General features: G+C 39.1%; 1 protein-coding gene across 9 annotated transcripts in view; it reads right to left on the bottom strand.

Moving 5' to 3' along the window:
* TRMT11 (tRNA methyltransferase 11) overlaps nt 1–23,918 on the bottom strand; it is a 59,695-nt gene extending 35,777 nt beyond the window's left edge. For 4 of the 9 annotated variants that reach the window (XR_015555272.1, XM_004422293.2, XM_087444059.1 and 1 more), the window contains exons 1-7: nt 23,819–23,918; nt 15,699–15,764; nt 13,517–13,590; nt 8,300–8,381; nt 8,119–8,211; nt 7,744–7,878; nt 6,567–6,723 (exon numbers count right to left, since the gene is read on the bottom strand). Coding sequence is in view for 8 of the 9 variants with exons in the window: in XM_004422293.2 (XP_004422350.1) it covers nt 6,567–6,723; nt 7,744–7,878; nt 8,119–8,211; nt 8,300–8,381; nt 13,517–13,590; nt 15,699–15,764; nt 23,819–23,890 (679 nt within the window). In the remaining variant the exon portion in view is untranslated. Of the gene's footprint in view, nt 1–6,566; nt 6,724–7,743; nt 7,879–8,118; nt 8,212–8,299; nt 8,382–13,516; nt 13,591–15,698; nt 15,765–23,485; nt 23,567–23,818 lie in introns of those variants that run through there. The other 5 variants (XM_087444066.1, XM_087444060.1, XM_087444062.1 and 2 more) reach the window with 5 other exon arrangements.
* Nucleotides 23,919–27,433: the final 3,515 nt, after the last annotated feature.

Here is a 27,433-nt window from a genome sequence, read left to right as displayed (position 1 = left end):
TATTACTTATTACCACTTTACAAATGATGGAACTGAGGCCCAGACAAGTTAAGAATCTTGCCCAAAGTCACATAGTAACTGATAGAGTAAGGATTTAAAACTCACTCTGTTTGCTCTGTGGTAGTCTATACCATACTACTCCTTTGGGGTCAGCAGCAACTGAAGTAAATATACATTAGCTTACCAATCAGATACACATATTAAACAAATCAAATTAAATTCAGTAAGTAAAGCTGCACACTCAGTTAAAAAGAGTCGTAGACCATCTTCAAGTCTTGTATCATATCACAGGCAGGCCTGTGCCACCATAGGTGTTCAACATATTCACACTGATCATTCTTTCAGTGATGCTCATATCAGAACAGCAGCTCAGGCACTTCCTGACTACTGAGAGCTTACCCATGATATATATCTTCCCCCTTTGGAAAATGGAGATACACAACTTAAAAAAAAAACTTACTAAAATGAGACTCAACATATTTGCTAAAATGGAAAGGGAAGTGTGTTTCTACAGCTCATAACTGTCATTCTAGACAATGCAGTAGACTGTCTAAAAGAAAAAGGAAAGGTATTTCGGCAGGAGAAGATTTCATCTCTCTTTTCAGTTTCCCAGAAGCTTTCTACCCTACTCTATAACCTTGAGATAATCACAAGTCATTAATAGTCAGTGGGTAAAGCATTTGGGAAACTAATACATATCAGTTGTGAACCTTTAAAATTGAAAAGGGATTGGATACACTTGAATTTTTAAAAAAATACTATAAAAGGAAGGAAAAAATATCAAAAAATATTATGTGGAAAACTATGGCCATGGAGGAGGGCACAGGACCACTCATTTCTCCAATCCTTCAGAAGGTACTACCCATCAATGACTGAAAAGGACCAAGAGGACAAACTGTGCTTAAGAACTGTGTCTATTCACAATTATTGGCTATTAGCTTCAAAACAAAAGCAAAAACTAGCCAAAGTCCTAAAGATGTGTTTAAACTACAAACACAAATTATGAAATGTATTTTAGCATCATCTCTGCAAAGATCTTCCTCTTGCAATCTTCTATGAACTCAACTATATATTTCAATTAATTTTCCATTAACTGTCTTACACAAACTGCCAAATGACCAAGATATGCTAACCACTCTAAGGAGCAGCCCTAAAGCAAATCAGGGGCAAGCCTCCTCACCCCTTACCACACTAAAGGAGTCAATACCTTGATTTCTACGGAAGTTGGCATTTCATAATATACCCAGCCTCATCTACCTCAAGGGAAGGAAATTTTACCTATGCTAGAAACTCTGTTTTTAAACTTTATGGTCTGGTCTACACATATGTGTGCACATTAAACATTATGTACATGTATGTACCTCAAAGAATTCTTCTCATCTCACAAAAAAGGTTTTTGAAAGTCCAAGAACAAGATTAAGGATTAATAAAGGGTTTAGCATTTGGGAAAAGATAAATTAGACCCATTCCTCACAGCATACAAGAAAATAAACTCCCAATGGACCAGAGATCTAAAAAGAAAAATTAAAACTACAAAAGTACCAGAAGAAAACATAGCTGAATTCCTCTATAACTTGGATATAGGGAAAACTTTCAAGTGGCAAAAAGCAATTACATGCAAAGTCAAAAGATAAATGGCACACTGGAAGAAAATATTTTATATATATTATATTTTATATAAATATAAAAAACAGGAAAAAAGGGGAGCTAATGTCTCTAACATACAAAGTACTTCTAAAAATAAGGGGCGAACAAAAAGACGACAGAAAAATGGGCAAAAGACATGAAAGATAATTCCAAAAAAGTTAGAAAAATGGCCCTTAAAATATAAAAAGCTATTAGACTTCACTCATAATAGGAAAAGTAAAAATTAACACTACATTGAGATAATACTTTCACCCAACAGATTGGCAAAATTTCAAAAGCTTGACAATATACTCTGCTGGAGAGGCTGTGAGGGAAAAAGGACAGATATTGCTGGCAATAATGCAAAATGGTATAAATGGAGAGGAATTTGAAAACATTTAACAAAACTACATACGCATACACTCTTCAACCCAGCAATCCTACTTCTAGGAATTTATCCTAGAGCTATATCTCCAACAGCACAAAAGTATAAGATTATTCACTGCAATCACTATTTGTAACTGCAAAATACTGGAAACTACCAGGTCCAGGTATAGGAGACTGAAAAAATTACAGTACATACACCCGTGGAGTACAACTATAAAAAAGAGGCCGGCTCCGTGGCTTGGCGGTTAAGTGCGCACGCTCTGATGCTGGCGGCCCGGGTTCGGATCCCGGGCGCGCCCCGAGGCACCACATCTCCGTCCAACCCGAGGCCGAGTCCCGCGTACAGCAACTAGAAGGATGTGAACCTACGACATGCAACTATCTACTGGGGCTTTGGGGGGAAAAAATGAATAAATAAAATCTTTAAAAAAAAAAAATAAAAAAAATAAAAAAAAATAAAATAAAATAAAAAAGAATGAAGACAATCTCTATGAACTAACAGGAAGTGATTTCCAGGAAATCCTGTTAAGTTAAAAACAACATATATAGTATGCTATCTTTTGTGTAAGAAAGAAGTGGAAATAAGAAAATGTACATATATCTGCTTACCATTAAAAAAAAAAACACACACAGGAGGAATAAACTAGAAAACAAAGTTGGTTACCTAAAGGGATGGGGGAGAAGGACGGAAGGGATATGGAAAGAAGTGACATTTCTCTGAGTATATCTTCTTGCGTAGTTCTGACTTCCAGAAGCAAATTAATCTTCTAAATATTTAAAAATTAAAAGTAGGGGCCGGGCCGGCCCCGTGGCTTGGTGGTTAAGTGAGCGCGCTCCGCTGCTGGCGACCCGAGTTCGGATCCCGGGCTCCCACCTGCGCGCTGCTTCTCCGGCCATGCTGAGGCCGCGTCCCACATACAGCAACTAGAAGGATGTGCAGCTATGACACACAGCTATCTACTGGGGCTTTGGGGGAAAAAATAAATAAATAAAATCTTTAAAAGTAGGGGCCGGCCTGATGGCATAGTGGTTAAGTTCACACGCTCCACTCTGGCGGCCCGGGGTTCACAGGTTCGGATCCCAGGCACAGACCTATGCACTGCTTATCAAGCCATGCTGTGGCAGGTGGCCCACATATAAAGTAGAGGAAGATGGGCACAGTGATTGGCCTAGGGCCAATCTTCCTCAGCAAAAAGAGGAGGATTGGCAACGGATATCAGCTCAGGGCTAATCTTCCTCACCAAAAAATAAATAAATAAAAAAAATAAAAGTAAACCAACAAGGAAAGGGAGGAGTAAAAATCCAAAACTGAGGGCAAAGTGGAAAAAAGGAACTCAACTGAATTTTAAATGAAGGGGAAAATGAAGAAAGCAAAATATTTGACTTTATTGCCCCTTAGCTAGGTTGGAACTAAATACATATCCTGAAAACATGTTTTAATAAGATTTTTTTTTGTATGGCATAGGCAAAGCAATTTTGAAACTATTTTAAATGTATTATATGAATGAGCAAGAGAGTAAATGTGTTGATGTTGATAGGAACCAGGGTTCTCACTGTGGAAGGAAGTACACATAAATATGGAATTGGGGCTAGGCAAGAAAGAAATCTGTAGGGATAGACTGGAATTTGTAGTATATGTGAAAATTCACAATTTCTAAAATATGTATATGTATGTCTAAATGTACACACAGTATGTATGCAGGAATACGTGCATGTGTATTTGCACATACATTTACATGCATATTGTGTACATACACAAACATATTTCCTAGAGTGCCTGCTGAAAGGGTCTAGAAATGAAGATACCTAGCATGTAGACCTTGGTCTCTAATATCATTCCCCACCAAAGAAACGAGGGTTCCTTGGAGAAATGACTGGTTCCAGGGTTTGGGCAGGTAGAAGATGAGCCAGAAAGTAAGGAAGTGCTCAAAGAAAAGAAGATAGGAACATGTCACAAAGACAGATCCAGTGTGAAAGGGCTCTCACCAGACAAATATGGGACAATTTGAGCAACAAAATAATTAAGTAATGAATTATAGACCACTAGGGGGGAAAAGGGGAGAGTTCACTAATTCATATTAATAATAGATAAATGAATACATAGGAGAGAAGAAAGGGCTCTTGCTTACAGCAGATTGAGTGTCAACTAGTAAATGTGGAGGGAGTGCTGGAGGTGGAAAATCATCCCTTTGTAACCATCAAAATCAAGACTGGTTCAGGGAAGAATCATCAGTGGATGCTAAACCTGACCACCTGACAGGAGTGAGGGAGGACTTAGATATGGAACAGAATATTTACATGGTCTTAATGTGCCTATTAACTGCAAAGGAAAAAAAATAGTAAAGTCATGTGTCACTTAACGATGGGGACACGTTCTGAGAAACACATCGTTAGGCAATTTCGTCGTTTTGCAAACACCATATAGTGTACTTACACAAACCTAGATGGTATAGCCTACTACACACCTAGGCTTATGGTACTAACATCATGGGACCACCATCGTATATGCAGCCCATCACTGACTGAACGTAATTATGTAGCACATGACTGTAACCACACAGTGGGGAAAAAAATTGAACACCATCTTACCCAGCTGATCAAAATTAACACTACCAATGAAGAGCAGTTAGCCATCATGTGGATGCCCTGAGAAGGACACAAAATCACTGATGTAGTAGTCCAGCCAGGAATGTATAACCTGAATCTAATCACGAGGAAACATCAAATGACCCAAAATGAGGAACATTCTGGATAAAAAATAAAGGGAAGAGGGATAGTATTCTTCAAAAGTGCAAATTTCATTAAAAAAAAGGCTTTGGATATGTTTCATATCAAAGAGATCAAAGAAATGTTGACAATAAAATATAATACCTGATGCCAGAATGGAAAGGAAAAAAGATGGCATAAAGAACATTAGTGGGTCAATTAATAAAAATGGAATATGAAAATTAAAATATTGTGTTAATAGTACATTTACTAACATTGAAAACTATACTGTGGTTATGTAAGAGAATATCCTTTTTCTTAAGAAACATATTAAAGCATTTGAGGGGTAAAGGGACTTGATGAATGCAACTTACTTTCAAATGGTGCAGAAAAAAATATGTATATAAGCATAAAGAGAAAACAAATGATAAAGCAAATGAGGCTAAATGTTAACAACAGTTTAATCTGGGTCAAGGATATGTAGGTGTTCTTTGTTCTATTTTTATTCTTGTAACTTTTCTATATGTGTGGTATAATTTCCAGTAAAAATTCAAAAAGTAGGAGGAGGCACTCAGGATAACAAGGTTAGGAAAGAAGGGAGTTAAGTACGCTGGGGGTGGAATATACAGAGAATAGGGTGGACGGAGAGAAGAGAGACTCACTAGCGGATTAATTCAACAACACACACAGAAAATCATTCCTTCAGAAATTATTTTCCATAGAAATCTCGACTTTGATACTTTTCTTCCTAATCACATGTGGTCCTATTCCTCGAGTTAGTTTACAGGGTAGTAGCTGGCTGGAGATCTTAATGCAGAGAGAGGCAGCTCTATGACAGTGGTTAAGAGCATAAACTCTGGAGCTAGACAACTTGAGTTTGACTCTATGAAATTTATACACTGTACAACACCGGCCAAGTCACTTCATCTCTCTCTGTGCCACCATGTCCTCAGGAAGATTTTAAAAAGTATCTCCATGTCAGTTGTTGTAAGAATTAAATTAGATAGTAACAATAGAGTGCACAGCATAGTACCTGGCATGTTCACTATTCAACCAAGGTTAGCTATTGCAGCATCACTGCTTAGGGAGTTTCTGACGGGGAAAGACGGCTACAGGGCGAAACTCCAACCACAGCATAATTTGTTCCTACACAATCTGAATCACAATGAATTTAGCCACACAAACCTAAATATGAGTATTCCCTAGGTACGGGCAAGATCGAGGACAAATAGGCTGAAGCAGAAAAATGTCTTCACAGAGTCAGATGAAGTAAAACTGCAATTTTAGGACTTCCACACAAAGTTAATGATGAGGACAGCCAACCAAGTATGTATAGAACCCAGGTCATGGCCTCAACAGCGAGGCTCTAGCCCATTGATACTTAGTCACTTTTCTTATTTTCACACTTATAAACCTCCACAAACCAAATCAAAGATAAGGCACATTAACCATTTTTCTCCACGTAAGTATGTGGCTGTCAATTTTAGAAGATGAACCAATTTTTTTTACCTTGTCACTCAAATCTTTCTTCCCCTCAAGAGTTTTTCTATTTACATAACCTATATAGCTTTACAACATTTCTACAATGTGTGTGTGCAGTTGCAATGTATTGTATACTCCCCCCTAGTGGTTTACTTGGGGAAAAAACGCACAAAATTCTATCAGCATCATCTTTGAAGTGGTGCAAGTGTTAAATATTGCTATTACACAAATATGTGGCTGTCTCTTAGCCACTATCTAATGATAATTAAAACACTGTTCTGTCCATTTAATCTTTTAGCATTATTACTATGACTGTGACTAAGAAGCATTGTCTCTACACTAACTTAACAGTTAAATATAAATACCTGTTCCAACAAACGGATCAAAGACAATATCATTTTCTTTCACTTTTCCATGGTTGGCCATGATGAACGATAAACCAGCATCCATGCTTGTATTTCCAATAAAGTGTCTCTTTTTGACACTGTATGACTCAATAAGCTCTCTTTGTCCATCTGCAATCTAGATCAGAGATATTTTTCACATTAGTATCACTGTACAGAAGAGATTTAAGATAATCATTCACAATGAAACCACAGTATCTTGATGATGAGAACTTTCCAGTTACTACTGCCCTAAACTTGTTCCGTTAAAAAAAGTGTGATTGAGGTAGTTATAGACAAATACCTTTTATTTCTTAGTGTGTTCCATTTACTTTGACTTTTCAAACTAAATTTGAATTGAATTTGAATGTAATTATTCCAGGGGTTGGTGGTGAGGAAGCTTTACCCATCTCGTTTTTTCTCCTAAATACCAATATTTCGTAACATAAGCCACAGCTTCGACTCACCCACTTATGGCCTCAGGGAAGTGGGCAGAACTGCCCTAAAGTAATTTCACTTCTTTTCAGAATGGAAACCTAGACTGGAGAGCTCCACAAATGAGATCCCTCAGCTATCACAGTACTCTGCCTTTTCTCTGCTTTATTAAAAAAGCAGTTTAGGAGGCCAGCCCGGTGGCACAGTGGTTAAGTTCATGTGCTCCGCTTGGGCAGCCCAGGGTTCACGGGTTCGGATCCTGGGCACAGACCTACGCACCACTTGTCAAGCCATGCTGTGGCAGGCATCCGACATATAAAGCAGAGGAAGATGGGCACAGATGTTAGCACAGGGCCAATCTTCCTCAGCAAAAGGAGGAGGATTGGCAACAGATGTTAGCTCAGGGCGAATCTTCCTCACCAAAAAAAAAAAAGGAAGAAAGAAGCAGTTTAGACTTTCTGACAAGTCTTGTGTTCATGCTTCCAGGTCCACCCCCTACTACCCGGGCCCTATATCTAACAAGTCTCTTACACTTTACAGGAATCTCTGGAAAAACAAACAGAGCAAGACACATAACCACATATTTTCCACTGATTTTAATTCATACAGTATTTCTAACTCTTCAGCTCCTTTAAAGTTCTACATATAAAGAGTCCAATACAAAGCCCTAACATTTAGCTTTTAAAGAAATAAACTGAAATAGGTAAAAAGAACACTTGCTTACCCATCTACCAAAATAAACATTATGTGGATTCTCAGGGATGCAGTTTGGGTCCAAACCATAATCCTCCAAAAGAGAGAATATATGCTGTGGCTTCTTTAAATTCACTTTTCCTTCAAATGGCAGAAACTCAAGTGCCTAAAAAATAAAAGTAATCCTAATGTCCTATAAAAATTTAAAAGCAAAAAGTAGTGCTTATATAATAATACTTATTTTGTAAGTTTGGTAGCAGCATTAAAGAAGACAAAACATGAAAAGTACTTAGCACACAATGTGCTACAAAATAAGCCCTTATAGACATTGGGTATTGTTATATATCAACAGTAGCTCAACTACATTCATCTCATAGGTTTTTTGGTTTTTGCTACATTCACTTACATCTATTCGTCTGACTTTTTCTTCTTGTGTCAATGTTTTATTAAATGTGTGAATCTTTATTTTATACGTAGAATCTGAATGCAGAAATGGAACCTAAAATAAAGGCAAATAAATTCTTTAAGCTTAGTAATTCTACAGTATCTGCAGATATGCCTATATAAAACCACATTTCACTACGCACCATCTTCTCCACAGGGTAGTTCCTAAGAGAACTATACAGCTCCTCCAAAGATTTTCCATGACCCCAAAGTTCAAATATGGACCTAGGAAATAAATGATTGGTACTAACCTCAGTAGAAATTAGTTCATGCAGTAATAACTAACAGTTACTTCACTAGTTCTTTATGCTCGTTCCACTAAAACAATTATTGCCTATGTTTTCTAAGCTATAAATGAGAAATACGTATCCTGGAAACAAATATAGTATAAGTCCAAATGACACACAGAGATTGAACTTTATACAGACGGAGGGAAACTTAACATAAATGAAGATTTTTCCACATTTTCATCATTATATTTTTATACTAGAATGCAAATGATGCAGTAAAGCCACTTATTTTAGTGAAATGGGTGAAAAGCTGCAGGAAATCTAATTTTTCCCAATGTCTTCTCCATAAAACAAAAAGAAAAATGACCAGATAAAAACTTTACTATTAATACTTAGCTATTACTTAGTAACATTTAGTAATTAATAGTTACTTTTATAACTTACAAAAACAAAACTCTTACTATAAAACATATTCTCAAGCTTCCATCAATTTCAAGGAACATTTAAATAATTAAAAGCAAAATTTCATTGCAATCAACCAGTTTTTAGAATTAGTTGTAACAGAACTTGGTCTATATATTAGCATAGTTCTGCACATCTAAATTCGAACTACTTTATAACTGCAATTAATGCTGCCATTAGGATTGAGAATATTATCCTTTGAAAACAAATTCCTGCTTTCCTTTCTTTGAATGTATAGAAAGAGGGCCTCTATAGCAATTCTCCTCTTACTTAGCTATCACTTAAGCAGTGACCTCAGCTACACAAAACATAAAGTGAATGAAAAGCAACACACACAAAAAATTATCCAAAATAGATATCCCAAAATTCCATGTATTCAGCTTTTCTGTCTTATTCTTATTGTTTAAAAATTATAATAAGCTTGGTCAATTCACCCATTCAACAAACATGTATTAAGATGACAGGAACTGTTCTAGGCACTGGGATACAGCAGAGAACAAAGCTCACTGCCTTCATGAAACATAAGGGAGAAGACAGACTCCAGGAAGCAAAAATTGAGGGAAAACATAGGCAACGCAATCTCTTGACAGGGAAAACCTTGAAAACCAAAATAATAAAAAATAGTAAGAGCTAACACCTAATGTAATACAAAGTACAAAGAACTGTTCTAAGGCCATTTAATATTAACTCACTTATTTCTCATAAGAACCTCATGAGGTAGCTGCCAGTATCATCACCCATTTAACCAACGAGGAAATTGAGGCACAACTGATGCCTTGGGTCATTCAGCAATTGATGAAGCTAGGATTCAAACCCAATCCTTCTGACTCCTGGCTCCATGCTCTTTACCACTACGATACACTGCTTCTCAGAAATAAAAATGCAAAAAAAACAGGCATTCCAGGCCATTCAGGAAAGGCACAGACAATTCCACAGATCATAATTATCCCAATGAACTATTCTACAGTATAACATAGGAACTAATGCTTGTAATCATAACCTAGAATCAATAAAATATGACCACTCCATATCAGTTTCAGAATTTATAAATATTAATATATTTACATTTAAAAAGGTCAAAATAAAAAGGTGAGACATATAAGCTTGAGTTATAATTGGAACATTAATTTATAGTAAACCTTTTATGATTTAGATTTTCAGAGTAAACAGTTTTCATATATATAATTGTACTATTAAGATCCCTGTTTTAGGGGCTGGCCCCGTGGCTTAGCGGTTAAGTGCGCGCACTCAGCTACTGGCGGCCTGGGTTCGGATCCTGGGCGCGCACCGACACACGGCTTGTCCGGCCATACTGAGGCCGCGTCCCACGTACAGCAACTAGAAGGATGTGCAACTATGACATACAACTATGTTGTATGGGGCTTTGGGGAAAGAAAACAAAATAAATTACCTTTAAAAAAAAAAAAAAAGATCCCTGTTTTAGAGATTATAAGGCTTATATGGATTGCCCTATTTCTCATGAGTGCTATATAAATAAGCATGGACGTCAACTTATTAATAGTTAACGATGATCTAAAATATTTCACTGATTACAGTGTAATAATGAAAACTTTCTGACAAAAATGCTTTAAGGAAATATCCTTTGAGGGAAGGAGGGGATGGAATTGGGAAATGTGCACAGGGAGCATAAATGGCTTCTGTAAACCATTTCTTTTTTTCTTAAAAAAAAAAAGCTATGGCATGGAACAGAATTGAGAGTCCAGAAATAAAATCACACATCCACGGACAGCTAATCTTTGACAAAGGAGCCAAGAACATACAATGGAGAAAGGAAAGTCTCTTCAACAAATGGTGTTGGGAAAACTGGACAGCTACATGCAAAAGAATGAAAGTAAACCATTATCTTACACCATACACAAAAATTAACTCAAAATGGATTAAAGACTTGAATGTAAGACCTGAAACCATAAAACTCCTAGAAGAACAGATAGGCAGTACACTCTTTGACATCTGTCTTAGCAGTATCTTTTCGAATACTATGTCTACTCAGGCAAGGGAAACAAAAGAAAAAATAAACAAATGGGACTACAGCAGATTAAAAAGATTCTGCAAAGCAAAGGAAACCATCAACAAAATGAAAACACAACCCACCAACTGGGAGAAAATATTTGCAAATCATATATCCAACAAGGGGTTAATTTCCAAAATATATAAAAAACTCAAACAACAACAACAAAATAAACAACTCGATCAAAAAAATGAGCAGAGTATACGAACAGACATTTTTCCAAAGAAGATATACAGATGGCCAACAGGCACATGAAAAGATGTTCAACATCACTATTAGGGAAACGCATCACTATTTAGGAAATCACTAAAACTACAAAGATATATCACCTCACACCAGTCAGAATGGCTATAATCGACAAGACAAGAAATAAGTGTTGGAGAGGATGAGAAGAAAAGAGAACCCTCATACACTGCTGGTGGGAATGCAAACTGGTGCAGCCACTGTGGAAAACAATATGGAGTTTTCTCAAAAAACTGAAAATAGAAATTCTTACCATATGATCCAGCTATTCCACTACTGGGTATTTATTCAAAGAATATGAAATCAACAATTCAAAAAGATTTATGCATCCCTATGTTCACTGCAGCATTATTTACAATAGCCAAGACATGGAAGCAACCCAAGTACCCATAAAAAAATGAACAGATAAAGAAAATGTGGTATATATACACAATAGAATACTACTTAGCCATAAAAAAAAAGACAAAATCGTGCTATTTGCGACAACACGGATGGACCTTGAGGGTACTATGCTAAGCAAAATGAGTCAAACAGAGAAAGACAAATACCATATGATTTCACTCATATATGGAAGATAAACAAACACACACATAGATAAGGAGAACAGATTAGTGGTTACCAGAGAAGGGGGAGGGGAGTGCAAATCAGGTAAAGGGGCACTAGACTATTGGTGGTGAACACAATGCAATCTACGCAGAAACTGATATGCTGATATATAACAATGTATACCTAAAATTTACACAATGTTAAAAGCCAATATGACCTCAATAAAAAAATTAAAAATTAAAACAAACACAAAAAAGCCATGGCAAAATCTCAAAATGTTGACATCTAACAAGGTAGATACCTAGATATTTGTTCTATTTTTCACTTTTTATGGTATGCTCAAAATATTCTGTGTTAAAAATAAACAACTAAACAAAATTAACTTTCAATCCCGATTCTACCACCAAAAAATTTGAATTTAAGTTAGTTTTGAATCTACGCTTGTAACAGTCTATTTTACTTCTGGAACAATTAATATTACAATAAGGATTGTGATTTTTATCTTTTGAAAGTGAATTCCTCCTTTGGTTTCTATTAAGTTTATAGAGAGAAGACCTCTACAGTAATACTCCTCTTACTTAGCTATCACTTAAGGTAAAACCTCAGCTCTGCAAAATATACAGAGAATCAAAAATGGCCAAGGAAATTATTCTATAATATTATACAATCATTACACAATTACTAATGTACCATTAATAAAATAAATGCATCAGAACATATGAGATTTGAAGAAAGTGTACAAGTTCTCAGTCCTCAAATAGCTATTTTAAACCTAATAAGCCTTATCTTTGGAAATCAAACACCTCTTAAAGCCATAAATTTTAATATGCTAATCTAAAGTAATAATTATTCAAAGGATGTGTTTTCTAGTTACATTTTCATTTTCCAGTCATTTTTATTGAGTAAGACAGATCCATTAACAAGCTTCAGTTTAAGAAATTAGATTTAGTACTGCAGCTAGTTTTCAATAGGATGAATTTAACTAAAGATGGGGTTGAAGTCTATTCAATAATACAGCAATTACATATCATGCTACATGGCATTGCTAACCATGTTAATAAAACTAGATATATATAAATTCCTATTTGCACTGCATTATTAAATATTATAATTTCTAAGGAAAAGAAGGTTTCCAGCAATCTGCCAAAATGTTCAGGAAAAAAAAGCAAGCCAAGGATAACATAAGTTGTTCAATTTTTAAGATGTTAGTTGAAAATACAGTTTAATTTTCAAAACCAAAGATAGAAAATTTTCCAATTGTGCAAAAAAAAAAAAGAAGAAAAGGAAAAAAAGCAGATGCCAACGATAAAATCTAGAAAACACTCAGGCAGGATAAACGATGAATGATATCATTACATTAATCCATACCAAGACATGATCACCAGAATTCCTCTAACAAATAAACAGTAAGACATATTTCCTGGCAGTCCTCACTTTTTATCATCTTATACTTTTAATCTGCTCATCCAAGTAAAAACCATCTACAAGAAAAACATTTTTAGATTTTTAATATTTTGATTATAATTAAATGTGGCATTTATAGTATGTAACAACATAGCATTTACATCTTATCCCATATTCCTGCTTAATACAGAAGTTTAAAAAAATTATTCCAAAACAAGCGTTTCTGCATTTCACCACTGAGATTCTCTCACCCTGAATTTCAGCAGACAACTCTCCTCTGTTCTCCACCACCATCCAGTGGCGAATGCAGGTAACTGCAAGCTCCACAGAGCTCCCCCAGCAACCAACCCCTCCCACTTCCCGCCAGTAGAGCAAAAAGTAGAACAGAGAAGTCATGAGAAGTATGGTGTCCACTCAGGCAGGAGAACATTACAGGTTTCTCTTACTTGGCACACACTGTCCGTTTCATTAAGTTTCTGGCAATCTCTTCAGAGGGAATGCTAAGAATCCAAAAAGGAGACTGAAAGAAATAACAATATAAAACTTACTTCTAAGTGGTTTTATGGTCTCGTTTGCTTTTATTCAAGAAGTCAATAAGGAGAGATTCCTATTTGCTACTTTTATGTAAGAATACCTGATCTGACTCTAACCAAGAAAAATTGCTTCAATAGTAAAAAAGTAAATTATTTTAATAGGTAACGTGTTAGGATAATAGAGTGCAAGGTGACAACCTTTTATAAATGACTCTGTTAATGAAAACATCAGCAAATTTAAGGTTATTTAAACTTAAGGTTAATTTTGTATTTGCTCTCTTATGTAGTCTGACCAAAAGAATGCATATTATAACCCAAAGTACAATCTCAAAATTTTTTAGTTACTAGTCATTCCTTATAATAAAGCTATTTTATTTTTAACTTCTAAGTAATTTTTTTCTTAGAATGACCCCTCTTTTTCTAGGTAGATGTGGTCACCTGAGGGGAGGGGAAGGGGTTCTTTGAAATAACTTTGATGGAAAGTCAAAGGGGGTATTATTAAATTATCATTGATTTTCATTATTTTATCTAAAGACAAAAGTTCCAGCGGCATCAGGGGGGTTTCCCAACCCGCTGTCAACACCCAAGATTACAGGCACTTTTAAACTCCACCCAGAGAACCCAGAACACAGCACAACGCAGCAGGACCCTGACCTCAGTTCATCACCCTCACCCAATTATAGCCACACTCTCCCTCTTTTCCTTCTCCTCCATAAGTGCAAGTCAGTCAGGAGAACAAGTCCAACACCAGGGGACTTGCAACTTCAGTTCTCTCATCTTTTGCAAGAAATCCTCCTTACCACACCCAGTCTTTCTTCTTCCAATATTGATACTACACTACAGAAAAATCCAAAATAATCCAAACAGGAAAACAGATGGTAATCTTACTATTATTTTTATTAGAAAAAATTTAAAAGTAACCTGAATGAAATGAAATGGTTAGATAAATTACGGTAGAGCTAATCAATGGTAGAAAATATCACATAGCCCTGTTAGTGATGAAGGCTATGTAGCAACACGTACCTATATTAGCCCTATCAAGTGGAAAAGAGACTGCAGAAGTACCTAAGTACTATTACAACCGAGGGGAAAAAAGTACATGGAAAAGACTGGAAGGCAGAATCGCCAAATTATAAGTCATGTCAAGGAGGAAGAACTGTGAATGATTTTTTCTTTTTCTATTTTCCAAACTTCCCTAATACATTGATAAGCTATCAAATACAAAATAAATTCACAATCTTACACATGCACAATTTCACATTTTAAAATGATTCTCAGTATAAGTCTGAAATTCTGCTAAATTCTGAATTTGAATTCTAATCATACCTTATCAATATTCTTTTTTTTAATGAAGGGACAGATACGATTTACAGTACAACTGTCAAATTAAAAACTGGGCCCAGCCTGGTGGCATATCAGTTAGGTTCACGTGTTCCGTTTGGCGGCCCACAGTTTACCGATTCAGGTCCTGCGTGCAGACCTACTCACTGCTCATCAAGCCATGCTGAGGCGGTGTCCCACACAGAAGAACTGGAAGGACCTGCAACTACAATATACAACTGTGTACTGGGGCTTTGGGTAGAAAAAAGAAAAAGAAGAAGACTGGCAACAGATATTAGCTCAGGGCCAAACTTCCTAAAAAAAAAACAAAACAAAAAACAGATTCTCAAAAAAAAAAAATTAGGGCCGGCCCCACGGCTTAGCGGTTAAGTGCACGCGCTCCGCTACTGGCGGCCCAGGTTCGGATCCCAGGCGTGCACTGATGCACCGCTTCTCTGGCCATGCTGAGGCCGCGTCCCACATACAGCAACTGGAAGGATGTGCAGCTATGACATACAACTATCTACTGGGCTTTGGGGGAAAAATAAATAAATAAAAAATTTAAAAAAAAAATTAAAAACTAGTAAACTAAATGAATACTCGAAATAAACCTAAATTTTTTTCCAAAATATCTTCTTTATTCAATTGCCCCCAGAAACAGAAACAAGTAGCCATACAAATGTAAATTTAAGATTTGCAGTTCTTCTCTTCAAACTCAAGGTTCTATTTATAAGTATACTACACATGGTTTAACGAAAAATATAAATCAACTTACCTTTCCATAAGCTCCTTGACTACTGGTGAACTGACCTCCAAAAAGTGAAAGCAAAGACTTTATTTCCTATATTGAAAATATTACAGAGAACACATTTTAACACAGGGAACTCAAAGTCCATTAACAGATACATGTATAATAAGATTCCAAAAAAAAATAAAGAGTGGGTTGATGATCTACCTGAGGCACTTAAATTTCAACACTAGACAAATTACAACCTTGAGTTCTGAAAAAATTTTACAGTCACAAACACAGTAAGTAATTTCTGAGCTATTTTAGACAACAGGAGAGTTGCCAAAAGACTTGGTCGGAAAATGCCCTGATTTTGAAAGAGAAAAAAACAGATGACAAAAACTACAGATTAGTGAATTTGACAATTGATCAATAAAAATAAAATGAATAATTAAACAGATGATTTCAGAATGTTTAGAAAAGAAATAAGCAATTAACTAGGGAGCATCACTGCAGATTCATTAAACACAAGCTATGGTAAGTTAACCTCCTCTTCTTTCTGGATAAAGTTACAGAACTAGAAAGAGAACAGAATAGCTACTTTAAAAATATCAAGTATGCAAAGTAGTAATCTGTTCAGACAGTATGCATATTCTATGAAGCAATCACTTTGTATTGATAAACATAAGATGACTATACAAATTTTATGGTTTGTACTAACAAATTTTGTCTCCTCAAATAACATAAAGCAGGTAGAATCCCACTCGTCTGTGTAGGTCTTACAGAAGAGGTAACCTAATGAGAGAGAAGTGTCCCCATTGCTGGGTGCCTACAATCCTCTTTCCTCCCAACTAGCAGAAGGAGCCTTTAACACCAAGCCCATCATAAGCCACAGCCACGAGAGAAAGTATACCCAGACCACGAACACCCTCTACCTCAAGATCAAACAGAATGGGAGGTCTGAGCAACTAGTGCCTTTTCTATTTTTCCTTTTGTCTATGCAACAAATTTTTTTTTAATTCCCAGTATTAGAAGAGGCTATATTCAGTTGAATCATATGGACAGACCAAGAATTAGCACAGACTAGCAGTAAATCACTGAAGGCAGCCCAAAAGCCATTTTGCAACACAGGACACAAATTTAAAAAGGAGGCCTAATTGGACCTGGGAGTCAGACCACAATTGGATGTTCAGCTCTTCCAAATAGCAGCTAGTGGTTTTATACAAGACACCAGCTCCTTCGACTCTCAGTTCCCTCATCTGTAAAACAGGAATCAGAGCTACCTCACGAGGTGAGGAGATCTTAGAGAGGGGAGCACAGAACCCAGGCAGTTAGTAGGGAATCAGGATGATGATGATGACCACAGCCCTGTCCTTGAAGTCCAGCAGCTCAAGAAATCAGGCCTGACTGACAGTTATAATACTAAAAGAAAAAATGAAGTTATAGATTAAGTTACTTGGTCTAGAATGACTATTGTTCATTCTATACTAAAGCATATTGTGAAATCAGCTTTACATTGAAAACATCCAAGTTTGCTGCTCCTGGAATAAACCAGTAAGAATCAGCAACAGGCTAAAACACAAAGGCTCTATCAGTTTAAAAAAAAAAAAGTGAAGGATTATTGAAAGTTTTATGGCATAGCATCAGCTCCACTACCCAAAACTTAAGCAATGACTCAAAACTGAGAGTAAAGGTGATAACCGAAGTTTCAAATTTAAAAACAAAACATGGATTAAACTACTCTGTCAATCTACTCGGAAAGAGCAAAACACAAAATATTGACTCATCTTATGGCAAAGTCACCTTCTAGTCGAGAATCTTTCTACATTAGGAACAAAAGAATTTATATTGGATATAAAAATATGGCATGACCTGGGGTATGCCTGATGCATTAATTAACATCAGCTTTCTAGTTCTTTTAGCCACTCACTTTTTCATCCATTTAGTTTGCTTCAGAACCAGCAATAAAACCCAGGTGTCTGAACTTTACTTTAGTACAATAAGGCAGCTGCCAATTAAAATTGGCCCTGATTAACTCTACAGAGGTAAAACTGGACCACACTTACATTCCTATCTCTCATTTTAAATCATAAAGGCAGCTCTTCATTACAACTCTCCTGCCTAGCAGTTCCAATACAGTACACAGGCCCAAAAGTGTAGCCGATCCTTCTGATGGCCTTCCCTGAAGGGATCCTTTCACTCTATTCAATATTTATTAAACAACTGATATGTGCAAGGCACTGAGCTATGTGGAGAGAAAGACATATTTATCCTCAGGGAGCTTAAGGTCTAGTAGAACCAACAAAACATTTAACTCTAACTGAAATGTGAGATGTAAAAGAGTGAATGCTCTTAAAGAAGTAAAAGCAAAAAAGTATGATACTAGAGTCCAGGGGAGGAAAAGACTACTTCAGTTTTAGAAGTTTCAATGGAAACTGACTTAAGCCCTGAAAACAGGAAGAATCTATACAGATGAAAAAGGACTTCCACTTCCAGTGATGGCACACTAAGTAATTCAGATTACACCTCCTGTTGAGAAGAACTGGAAAAACCTGACATCTGCTTGAAGACATGGAGAGATTACAAGCATTACCAAACCAAGATCCAGAAGAGGACAGAAATCCCAAGGTGCAGCCACTTGCTCCCCAGGGCAGTTGCCAATTCCAAAAGCAGCTCTGAGAGTGAACAGCCCTTTTGACAGCTTAAAGGAGCTAGAGGGACAAAAAGAGTATAGGGCCATCCATGGGGAGGAAAGGAGGCTGGATGCACCACCCAGGTTAGATCGGGATCCCAAAAAGCTACACAGCCTCGGAGTATGTGTGACTCACAACAGAAACAGAACTTAATGCCTCAAAATGCTCCTATGTGCTCTTGTCGTCTTTAAGAGGATTTACATCATCCTAGGCCTCATGTTATTTCTTCAAATAAGTTTTCAAATACATCTGGCACATACTCAAAAAAAAAAACCAGCACACATATGAAAAAGAACCAAGAGAAACAATACACAAAAGAAACAGACCCACAGGACCTCTTTTATCATATTTAACATAACTATGCTTTCTCTATTTCTATATTTTATCATATTTAACATAATTATGCTTTCTATATTGAAGGGGATAAAAAACAAAATTAAGAATTTAGCAGTGGATGAAAAACTTTTAAAAAAAGAAACTGCAGATTTGAAAAAGAATCAAGTAAAAATATAAACCTAAAATAAATAAATATGTGCATAAATCTAAATGAATATTGACTTTAAAAAATTAATGGGAAATGAACAGACACTTCTCCAAAGAAGATATACAGATGGCCAATAGGCACATGAAAAGATGCTCAACATACTAATCATCAAGGAAATTCAAATCAAAGCCACACTAAGTTATCATCTTACACCCGTTAGAATGGCTATAATCCCAAAGACAAAAAACAAGAAATGCTGGAGAGGCTGTGGAGAAATCGGAATCCTAATCCACTGCTGGTGGGAATGCAAACCGGCCCAGCCTCTATGGAAAACAGTATGGAGATTCCTCAAAAAATTAAAAATAGAGGGCCGGCCCTGTGGCTTGGTGGTTAAGTGCGCGCGCTGCAATGCTGGTGGCCCGGGTTCGGATCCCCGGTGCGCATTGAGGCACCACTTCTCCGTCCATCCTGAGGCCGAGTCCCACATACAGCAACTAGAAGGATGTGCAGCTATGACATACAACTATATACTGGGGCTTTGGGGGGAAAAAATAAAATAAATAAAATCTTTAAAAAAAAAAAAAAAATTAAAAATAGAAATACCTTATGATCCAGCTATACCACTACTGGGTATCTACCCAACAAACTTGAAATCAACAATCCAAAGAGGCTTATGCACCCTTATGTTCATCGCAGCATTATTCACTATAGCCAAGACATGGAAGCAACCCAAGTGTCCCTCGACTGATGACTGGATAAAGAAGATGTGGTATATATACGCCACGGAATATTAGCCATAAAAAAAGACAAAATCGTCCCATTTGCAACGATGTGGACGGACCAGGAGGGTATTATGTTAAGCAAAATGAGCCAGAAAGAGAAAGACAAACACTGCATGACTTCACTCATATGTGGAAGATAAACCAACACACGGACAGATCGAACTGTTTGGTGGTTACCAGGGGCAAGGGGCGTGGGAGGTGGGCACAAGGGGTGGAAGGACGCATTTATATGGTGACTGACAAATAATAATGTACAACAAAAATTTCACAATAAAATAAATAAATAATTAAGATTGAAGACAGGGATAGGAAAGACGCAAACCAGACAAAGGGGAGCACAGGGAGCAAAGGCCAAAGCAGGTAAACAGGGGGCATCATTCAGGGAATGATGGGGAGTCAGTAGTTTTGGCTGTACTGAGGGCAGAAAGGAGACAGAGGAGATAATCATGCAGTGATGGGCCCTGAATGCCAGACTAAGGAGTTTCAGCCTTGGGACAATGACGACGTAAAATAGAACTGAGCTTTTGGGAGACTAAACAGGTGCCAAGTTAAGACACTTACTAAGAAGAACTTAAGGAGGAAGAAACAGGTAAAATCACCAGGTACCAGGGATGCTATTCTTAAGACTGCAGCCTAACCACTCCATTCTCACTACCCTGCCTCACCACAGGCACTCACCCTCCTTGGCTTCTCCTAGTTCCATTCCAGTATCCTCTAAGTGGTATCCCTTCTCTGGTACTTCAGAATTATCTTTCTTTTTTTTTGTGTGTGTGTGTGAGGAAGATCAGCCCTGAGCTAACATCCGTGCTAATCCTCCTCTTTTTGCTGAGGAAGACGGGCTCTGAGCTAACATCTATTGCCAATCCTCCTCCTTTTCTTCTTCCCCAAAGCCCCAATAGATAGTTGTATGCCATAGTTGCACATCCTTCTAGTTGCTGAATGTGGGACGCGGCCTCAGCATGGCCGGAGAGGCAGTGCGTCGGTGCGCACCCGGGATCCGAACCCGGGCCGCCAGTAGCGGAGTGCACGCACTCAACTGCTAAGCCACCGGTCCGGCCCAGAATTATCTTTCTAAAACACAAATGATTACTAGTCACTTCCTGGTTTAAAAAGAAAAAACACTTGTCACTTCTTGGCTTAAAAAGGAAAAAGGAGTCAATGGCTCCCCATCAAATCTAAAATAAAATCCAAATTCCTTGTGATAAATAAATGAAAAGAAATACTATATACAGGAATACATGAGTAAGCCACTTGGTGTAAAACTAATTTGGCCTGACCTTGTTTTTTTCCAAAAGGGCCTGACGTGGCCTGTTGAGCATGCATTGTACATCTGCTTTAAATATTTACTATGTCCTAGAGACAAGAATCATGCCCCTAAAGATAGGGATGTAGCTTCCCCCATATCAGCATTTCTTTAAGGATAAACATCTCTCCCTAAGCTAAGGATTAATTACTGACCTGCCATGCTCACCTTGTGACCACTGACCTGCTGTGTTCACCAATCTGCTGTGCCAGCAAAGCAATCTAGTGACAACTGTAAAAGGGACAATCCTATCATATGTGACGTATGTTCTTTGTTCCAAGACAGTATATAACCACTCTGTACGCCCACTTCTTTGGTGCTCTTCCTTCCTTGGGGAAGGAAGGCCCCAGGCTAGTCCTCAGATGTGGCTCATAATAAACTCACCCCAATTTTGATTTATAGATTGATTACAGATTATTTGCATCAACACTTGCAATGGTTTCAAAACACTCCAAAATCTGGATCCTACCTACCTCTCTAGTCTCACCGCCCACTATTTTATCCTCCCTCCCCACACACCCCACACCACCATAATCAACCATCCTCTGTGTCTTTACACTTGTTTTTCTTTCTACCTCACTGAAGTGGGCTTCCAGTGCTCTTCACCCACAGAATATCTCCTTTATCAATTAAGATCTAAATAAAATACTACTTCCTCCATGAAACTCCATGCCCTTGCACCCCTATTTTGCCAATGCACCTGCCCAACAAAACTAATCCAGAATCAATGCCCCAATCTTCCTTCATAACTCCTAAGGCCAGCGAGTTGAGCACAACTGAAGAAAATCACAGAATCCTGGCACAATCACAAACACACAATCTTCACCCTCAGCTAGGTTTTCAGCATTACTCTAACACCTGTGTTCTCCTCCACTCAACGGTTTAACTTGTCAGCTCCTTCTTTTGTTCTCAGTGACTATTTCAAATTTTACTATTTTTCTCATTTTTCTATTCAACTGCTTGGTCCCCCATCTCTCAAGAAATAACCTTGACTCATTCATTACCTGGAAAACAGGCCCCTGGGCAGCTACCTCAAACCCATCAGAATTCTCCTTTGCCCATTCTCCCCTTCTATTGAAAGGCCAACACCTCCTACTGTGCCCTTATATCCATTCTCCTCTTCCCTTCAGCCCACAAACATGAAAATCTCTCCAAAGGGAGTGGGGTGGGGGTGGGGGTTCCTTGACCCTAGGTCCACCTCAGATTGTTTGCCAATCTCTTACTTACCCCTCTTATGCTCTAGTTAAGAGCGGTATACTCTATCTCTCCTTCCTCATTTTCCAGTGACCGCTAAACCAAGCAATCTGGCTTCTCCCCTAAAACTACACAACAGCTCTAGCAAAATTCCTAAAACTTTACTTTTCTGACTTCTATGTTCTCACACCCTTCCTCATACCCTTCTGACACTTGTCTACCTTCTTCATGACCTCCTCTTTTCTCACTTCCCCTTAATATCAATGCTTCCAAGCACCTGTATTTGGCCCACCACTCTTCTGACACTATACTTTCTCTGAATAATTTCATTTTCTCTCCTAGTGTTCATATGCAGAAGGCTCCCAAATATTTACTACCAGCCCAGACCCCTCCATCACGCTCTATGCATACTCATATTCACTGTCTTCTGGTCATCTCCATTTGATGATACAGAAGCACATCAAATTCAGCATAACCAAAATTTAAATCTTACATTTGCCTGTGCTCTCTATTTTAAATGGGGACACCCTTATATCCACCCCAGGAGTCATCCTTGACTGGTCCCTCTTCCCCCCACATTCAACCAGTCATCAAGCCCTGATGATTTTACCACCTAAACATTTGCCCATGCTATCCCATCCTCTCACCCCCTGCCCTAGTTCAGGCCTTCTTAATCTATTAACAAGACTATTCCAACACACTCTTAACTGCTTTCTGACTCTAGTCTTATTCCTCTCAAATTCATCCTCCATATTGCTGCCAAAGTGATTTTTTTTAATCTGATTCTATCACTTCCTTAGTTAACACTCTTCAATAAATTCCTCTTCCAAACTCCAGGGTACTCCAGGCTTTGCATTTTCCAGCCCCTGGCCACCTCTCCTGCTCTCTTCTTATCAATCTCTGCTACGTATCTGGTAATGCAGTAATAACGAATAGCCTGCAATTCTAATTTACCTATTTCTCTCCTTGGCTGGGCTAACCCTACTCATCCTTTAGGTTACAGTTCAAGTGTCAAACCCTCACAGAAGCCATCTTAAAAGCCAACATCCCCCACGCCCAGGTGGATTAGACTCCCCTCTCCCTGCTCTGATATTTCCCTGCGCATCTGTCACTACACTTAGCAACGTTATTTCATAAAGCTAGTTTATGCATCTGCTCACCCCTTAGCCTAAACAGCCAGCTCACTGAAAACAGAAAATATCTTTGTCATCGTTGTATCTCCAGCGTCCGGCACATTCGATTACAGGAACTCTGAAACTGTTTCTTGAATGAATAAATAAAACACTTATCCAACTTCTCCATCACCTAATCCCTACCACCCACCACTACCACCACCACTCCCACCCCCACGGAACCTGACCCACATATTCGACACTTACAACACTGCCCTGAGCATCTCTGTCTGCTGTCTCCGCTACACGAAGGGCTCCAGGGGGGAGGGGACCGGTCACATCCACCTGCCTAACTCGGTTCCTGGCACAGGGGCGGAGGAATGAATGAAAACGCTTCATTCAGGCCGAGGGAGTCTGTCTCCGACCTCTCTCTCACACACCGTCCAGGGGCCGAGGGACTGCGGACGCGCGACCTCCCCGACACGCACCCCCCGGACCCCCGCGTGCTCAGGCAGCGCGGACGCCCCCACCGCACACCAGCCCCCCCACCCCCGCGCCGTCCTGCCCCGTCGGCGGCTGGGGAGGACGCTGCGCGCTCACCGGCAGGCGGAACTCCAGGTGCTCCTGGGCCATGAGCAGCAGATACCTGTTCACGACCCCCGGCAGCGCCATTGCAGCCGCCCGCGGTGCGCCTGCGCGGCCCGCCCCTTCGGCGCCCACAGAGCCGTTTCCGGCGAGGCGGAGCCTGAGGGCCGGAAACGGAAGTGCGGCGAGCGGGGGTGCGGTCCCGCGCTTCCTCGCGCGGAGTCTGAACCCGGCCGCTCCTGGAGGGGCCGCCTGTGCTGCTCGGCGCTGTCTGGGTGAGCGTCCACAGCGCCAGGAGCTGGCGTGAGGGGCCGCGTTGTGTTCAGGAGCAGGTTGTGATAGGGCTGTGCACTTCCTGGTGGTCCTCCCACCTGGAATGTACTTCCACCTTTCTCTACAACTCTTCAAATCCCGGTTCTTCAACACTGGACGGAAATTTCACCTTTTCCGTGCAGACTTCTCTAACCACTGCAGGCTTTGGGGACTGCCTTACCTGGACCGCTCATTTAACATTTAGTATACTTTCTGTATTTTTGCAATAACTTTTCAAGGATGCGTGCCTTACAAGCCAATTAGAATAAGCTCTTGAGGACCGAGAGCATCTCTTATGGTTCATACTCTACCTCACAGAAAGCAAAAGGATGTGATCCTCAAAGTACTCAAGAATTAGTAGGCTGTGATGTGAGACACACGTCCAGTCCACAGCCTGCTGTATTACAATTAAAACAATGATAGAAGTTGCTTCTAACTATTAACATTGGCACAGATTTCATAGTGGCACATAAAATAAGCAGTAGCATTTTTAAAAGTTTTAGTAATTTGCATATTCTATGTATACGTGTTGTTGCTTTTGAGAGTACTGAATCCTTTGCATTATTGAGAGCCGTTCTTTTGCATTCTACCGTAATATTGCTCAAAGTACATCAGAGTAGGTATCATACGTATTCCCAGCACCATGTGGCAGGAACAGAGTTGATGCTTAGTAGTATTGATGACGAACATAGGCTGTGGTGTCTTAGGTTCAAACCTCAGTTCCCTTATTTACCACGTATATGCTCGTAAGCAAATTTCTTAGCCTCCCTTGGCCTCAGTTTTATCTGAAATGAAATAACACTTCCTCAAGGGATTGTTACAATTAACTGTAATAATGTACATAAAGTGTTTAATATAACACCTGGCATATTGTATGGGGCCAATAAATGACATTTAAGGAGAAGATTTTTCTCTTTTTTTTTTTTTTGGTAAGATTAGCCCTGAGCTAACATCCGTTACCCAGTCCTCCTCTGTTTGCTGAGGAAGATTGGCCCTGGGCTAACATCTGTGCCCATCTTCCTCTACTTTATATGTGGGACACCTGCCAGAGCATGGCTTGACAAGTGGTGCATAGATCCGTGCCTGGGATCTGAACCTGCAAACCCCAGGCTGCCGAAGTGGAGTGCGTAACCTAACCACTACGCCACCAGGCCAGCCCTGAGACTTTTCTTCTCTTAAAAAATATGAGGGGCTGGTCTGGTGGCATAGTAGTTAAGTCCAGTGCTCTCTGCTTGGGCAGCCTGGGTTTGCAGGTTCAGATTCCCAGCGTGGACCTACACCACTCGTCAAGCCATGTTATGGCTGTGACCCACATGCAAAATAGAGGAAGGTTGGCACAGATGTTAGCTCTCCGCGAATCTTCCTCAAGCAAAAAAAAGAGAAAGATTGGCAACAGATGTTAGCTCAAGGTGCATCTTCCTCAAGCAAAAAGAGGAAGATTCACGACAGATGTTAGCTCAGGGCAACTCTTCCTTAGCAAAAAAAAATATATATGAGAATTCCTCTTAGCAAGCAATCCGCCTTTGTTAGGAAAATTTCTTGATAATTCCACTTGAGGTAAGTGAGTCTCTGAGGAGCATTGATGTCTCTTGGCCCCAGGGCTTCAGAGAAGGGGATAAAAGTATGCTATGAAATACGAAAAGGAAGTTGGTTCCTCTTTGAGAAGAGAGGCCAAGGTGGGTCAGAGAACCAATTGAATGTTTGGTGAAGGATGTGCAGTGCATGATATACCCCATCCCCAACACTTGTCAGAATTACCAAACATAAGATTTTGATCGGGCAACTTTTTCAGGGATATCAGAGATTCTGATTTTCATGCCTGGGTTAATACGATGCTGTGCAGAGACAGCAAATGAGAATACACCGCCTAGGAAAACCCAGATGAATTCAAGTTTCACTCATTTTTCACATGGGATCCTTTGAGCTAAGGTTCACGACTAAATCCCCGCTAATTCTCCACTCCAGAAATGAGCAGGAGAGCATCTACATCATGAATCTCAAACTATTGGATTCATGGTCTGGGAACTAGAAAGTAACCCTGCATAGGCCATTAGGATTAGTGTGGAACTACTCTGACATCAATTAAACTGCCTTCAAGGGACTCACAGCCAGACCTGTTCAATGTTTTTGAGCTTACTAGAGTAGTTAAGGAGCAGCGAGAGAGTGTGGATTTGGAAGGTGGTGTTCAAATTAGCATCTAGAGACTTGCAATTTTTTTTTTTTTTCAATTTGTACTGGAAGGGACAAGGAGGTTCATAGTCTGTCTCCTGGGAACTGGCCCAAAGCTTCATCTGTGCTTCATCTACCAGGGCAGACCTCTTAGAGACTCGGCTCCTCCTGTGAGATTACTATTGTGGCAAGCATTGCAGCCTCTGGTATAGGCTGCTGAGTGTTAAAAAGCCAGAGGCATTCCTGGGAAGTAAGGACTAGGAATTGGAGAGAAGAATTTTAAGTTGTGGTTATAATAGGCCACTACAGTGTTAAGACTAGTAGCACAGAGTCAGTGAAGAAAGGAAATGAGTAGAGAGTTAACAGGTCCCAGGAGCAGAGGTCATGTGTAATGTCAAAAGTGTCATACAGGGCCAGCCCCGTGGCGTAGCTGTTAAGTGCGCGTGCTCCACTGCTGGCGGCCCGGGGTTCACAGGTTCAGATCCTGGGCTCAACCACTTGTCAGGCCATGCTGTGGCAGCATCCCATATAAAGTGGAGGAAGATGGGCATGGATGTTAGCCAGCGCCAGTCTTCCTCAGCAAGAAAAGAGGAGGATTGGCATGGATGTTAGCTCAGGGCTGATCTTCCTCACACACACACACACAAAAAAAGTGTCATACCTTTGTCTCAGGCTGAGCATCTAACACTTGAAAAGAGATTCAGTATCACAGAGAACCATAAGAATTTGTGCACCCACGAGAGGGAGAAATGTTCTCTTCATATGTATTAAGACTAGATTTTTGCAATGAGTGAAAAACAAGGGGTTTTTGAACAGTTTGGAGAATAAAGTTTTATTGGAACAAGTTATATAAGAACTATGGAAACTTTGCTATAGCGAAGCATTCCTGAGAGAGTTCTAATTTCATGAGATGCCAGAAGGATCTCCAGTATCTTCAATCTTAATGAAGATAATTCAGGAAGAGAAGAGAGAACTAACACAGGGTACCCTCTGGAAACAAAACCGAACAAGTTGGGACTTTGAGGCAACAGTTCAAACTTAAGCAGCTGCAGTTGATTTAAGAATGACTCAGTACCTTGAGGTCAAATTTCCAAAAAGCAAGATCTCTCGAAATGGAGAAAAGTAGATCTTGTCCTCAGGTCGAAAGAC

This window comes from Ceratotherium simum, chromosome 19 (genome assembly GCF_057802395.1).
Source record: "Ceratotherium simum simum isolate JZ-2026a chromosome 19, ASM5780239v1, whole genome shotgun sequence".
In the NCBI taxonomy this organism is placed as follows: domain Eukaryota; kingdom Metazoa; phylum Chordata; class Mammalia; order Perissodactyla; family Rhinocerotidae; genus Ceratotherium; species Ceratotherium simum.
The sequence above is the reverse complement of the archived record's forward strand: the minus strand, read 5'-3'. Positions and strand labels throughout refer to the sequence as shown.